General features: G+C 37.3%; 1 protein-coding gene across 1 annotated transcript; it reads left to right on the top strand.

Annotated features, from left to right (window-relative positions):
- The first annotated feature begins 2,007 nt into the window (after window positions 1–2,007).
- Window positions 2,008–2,334, top strand: LOC115227863. Its single transcript, XM_029798576.1, has one exon. It carries the CDS (start codon window positions 2,008–2,010, stop codon window positions 2,332–2,334), a length of 327 nt encoding a protein of 108 aa, XP_029654436.1.
- Window positions 2,335–2,572: the final 238 nt, after the last annotated feature.

Raw genomic sequence — 2,572 nt, 5'->3', positions numbered from 1 at the left:
TATATAATATATATATATATATTACAGGCCAGCACTCACATGCACATATATACCACTCACACACATACACACAGATATATAGATATATATATATATATATATATATATATTATATATACATTTCACACGTGCGCATGCGCTCAGATGTTTAACTGTAGTTTTGTGAACCCAGCAAAACCGATGTCCGTTTTATTTTAAGCGTTATAATAAGAAATTGTGGATGTGGAGGGTTTCAAAATCCACGCTGAAATAAGGTATCAGCTAGGAATAGATGCCATAACTTACTGAATCCGACCCCTCCATCTAATTCGTCTTATTCCACTCCAGTCACACTAAATCACCTCTAGCTAAATAACTGTTGCTCCAACTCTGCTCCCTGTGTATTCCGATACTTCATCTGCTCCTTCATATAACGGTCTCGTTCATAATCAGTCATCAACGCTGCTTGCCGTGGGACCTCCTCCCTCCTAACCTCCATATTCTCACCTCTTTCCGTTTCCTTTTTACGTTGCATTCCACCATCGTGCCTCGTCTATTCCCCATTCTCCTGCACACCCATGTCCCTCCATTTCGACCTTACTAATTCCCAAAACTTATCTGGCTACCTTCTTTTATTCCATCAGCCACAAATCCAATGTGCTTGATCTTCTAATCCACAGTTCCTTTATCCTTTACATCATCCAACCTGCAGCAGTTTCTTATTTATTTATTGCCCACAAGGTGCTAAACACTGAGGGGACAAACAAGTTCAGACAAAAGGATTAAGTCGATTACATCGACCCCAGTGCGTAACTGGTACTTAATTTGTCAATCCTGAAAGGATGAAAGGCAAAGTCGACCTCGGCGGAATTTGAACTCAGAACGTAGCGTCAGACGAAATACCTATTTCATTACTACCCACAAGGGGCTAAGCACAGAGAGGACATACAAGGACAGACAAAGGGATTAAGCCGATCATATCGACCCCAGTGCGTAACTGGTATTTAATTTATCAACCCCGAAAGGATGAAAGGCAAAGTCGACCTCGGCGGAATTTGAACTCAGAATGTAACGGCAGACGAAATACGGCTACGCTTTTCGCCCGGTGTGCTAACGTTTCTGCAGCTCGTCGCCTCATATATATAAATACACACACACACACACACACACACACACCATATATATATATATATATATATATATATATATATATATATATATATATATATATATATATATAGTATCTCAAGTCATTTAGAATAATTCAGTTAGGGTAAGATGAATTTGAAATCTTACAGCTGTTTCTGGTATAATCCAAGTGGTTGGTCAGCGTATCCGTACACTGGGCATTCCGTCATCATAGACAAGGTATGAATATTTCAGACGGGGAAAATTTACAGCTTAGAGGGAATAAAATTCATAGTTTATAAGGAATAAAATAGAAGAACAAAGAGTAAAAGTATTTCGAAGAATATAGGCAAGAAAATAGTGTTCCCAATGTATCTTTTTCCAGAGGATATGGATGCTGGTCAGTACTTCCATGAAGCTACTGTGCCTTACTTTAGAGATTTGCTGGCTCAAAGCCGTCGTATAAACAAACAACCATTGAGTTATTCATACATACATACATACATACATACATACATACATACATATATACATACATATTACTTTGGAAAGAAGGTCCGATAGCATTTGGATAGGATCACTTTGAGAGTACTTTCTCAATACTTATAGTGAAATAAACATCAATTTTAACAATAGGACAAAATTTATCAAGTTTACTCTCAACCAAAGTAAGGCCATATAACCTCACTACCTCCTCCTGGTCCAATGGGAAAAAAATGGACGTTATGGAGGGGGTCTCTAATAAGCCAGCCTCTCAGTCCACAAAAAAACCTCTCGAATTTTTCTCTTCCTTTTAATAACTTAAACCCGTTTATTTTGTAAACTGTTGATCTAATCTTTTTCCTTGTGGATTATTTTATATCGTAATGGTTAAATTCGTATCAATTTTATCCTTCTACAATGAGTTTAGATCAGTCTCCTATCAGACTCTGCATTCTGTATGAATTCAAACGGAACACGTCAGCAATAGAAGCGACAAGAATTATTTGTTTTGTCTATAGAAATGAGGCTTTAAGAGTCAGGACATGCCAACGATATTTTGGAGAGTTTCACTGTGGATGTATTTCGTTCGTAGATTCCTCTCAATCTGACCGATCAAATTCTGTCAATGTTCAAGTCATAAAACATCTTCATGAACTAGGAAGTATCCTGAAACATTGTCAGTGGTTTCCTCTTAGTCTAATTGCTTCTCATCTTAATTCAAGAGTTGCCTTTGATGGTGATTGACGAGTAGACTTGCTACCAAACCTTTCCTGGGTAGAATCATCACAAATCATGAAAATAGAGCGTTCCATAATCATATCCAATGAGAATGATAATGGTTTTGTCCAAGCCAGGACTACACTTTAAAGATGTTATGCTCTTTGCTTCGTGGATTATTAAGTGTGTCGTCTACCATGATGTTTAAAGTCAAAAGGAAACATTTTTTTTTTTGCTAAGTATTACCGTCAATAGGAAGCATTTC

The sequence above is a fragment of the Octopus sinensis genome, unplaced genomic scaffold, assembly GCF_006345805.1.
Source record: "Octopus sinensis unplaced genomic scaffold, ASM634580v1 Contig08302, whole genome shotgun sequence".
NCBI classification, from domain to species: Eukaryota; Metazoa; Mollusca; class Cephalopoda; order Octopoda; family Octopodidae; genus Octopus; species Octopus sinensis.
This window is presented reverse-complemented; position numbering and strand designations above follow the sequence as displayed.

What these genes read in the sequence shown, in the direction of transcription:
- LOC115227863 (XM_029798576.1), top strand. Translation starts at nt 2,008, where the DNA reads ATGAGTTTAGATCAGTCTCCTATCAGACTCTGCATTCTGTATGAATTC.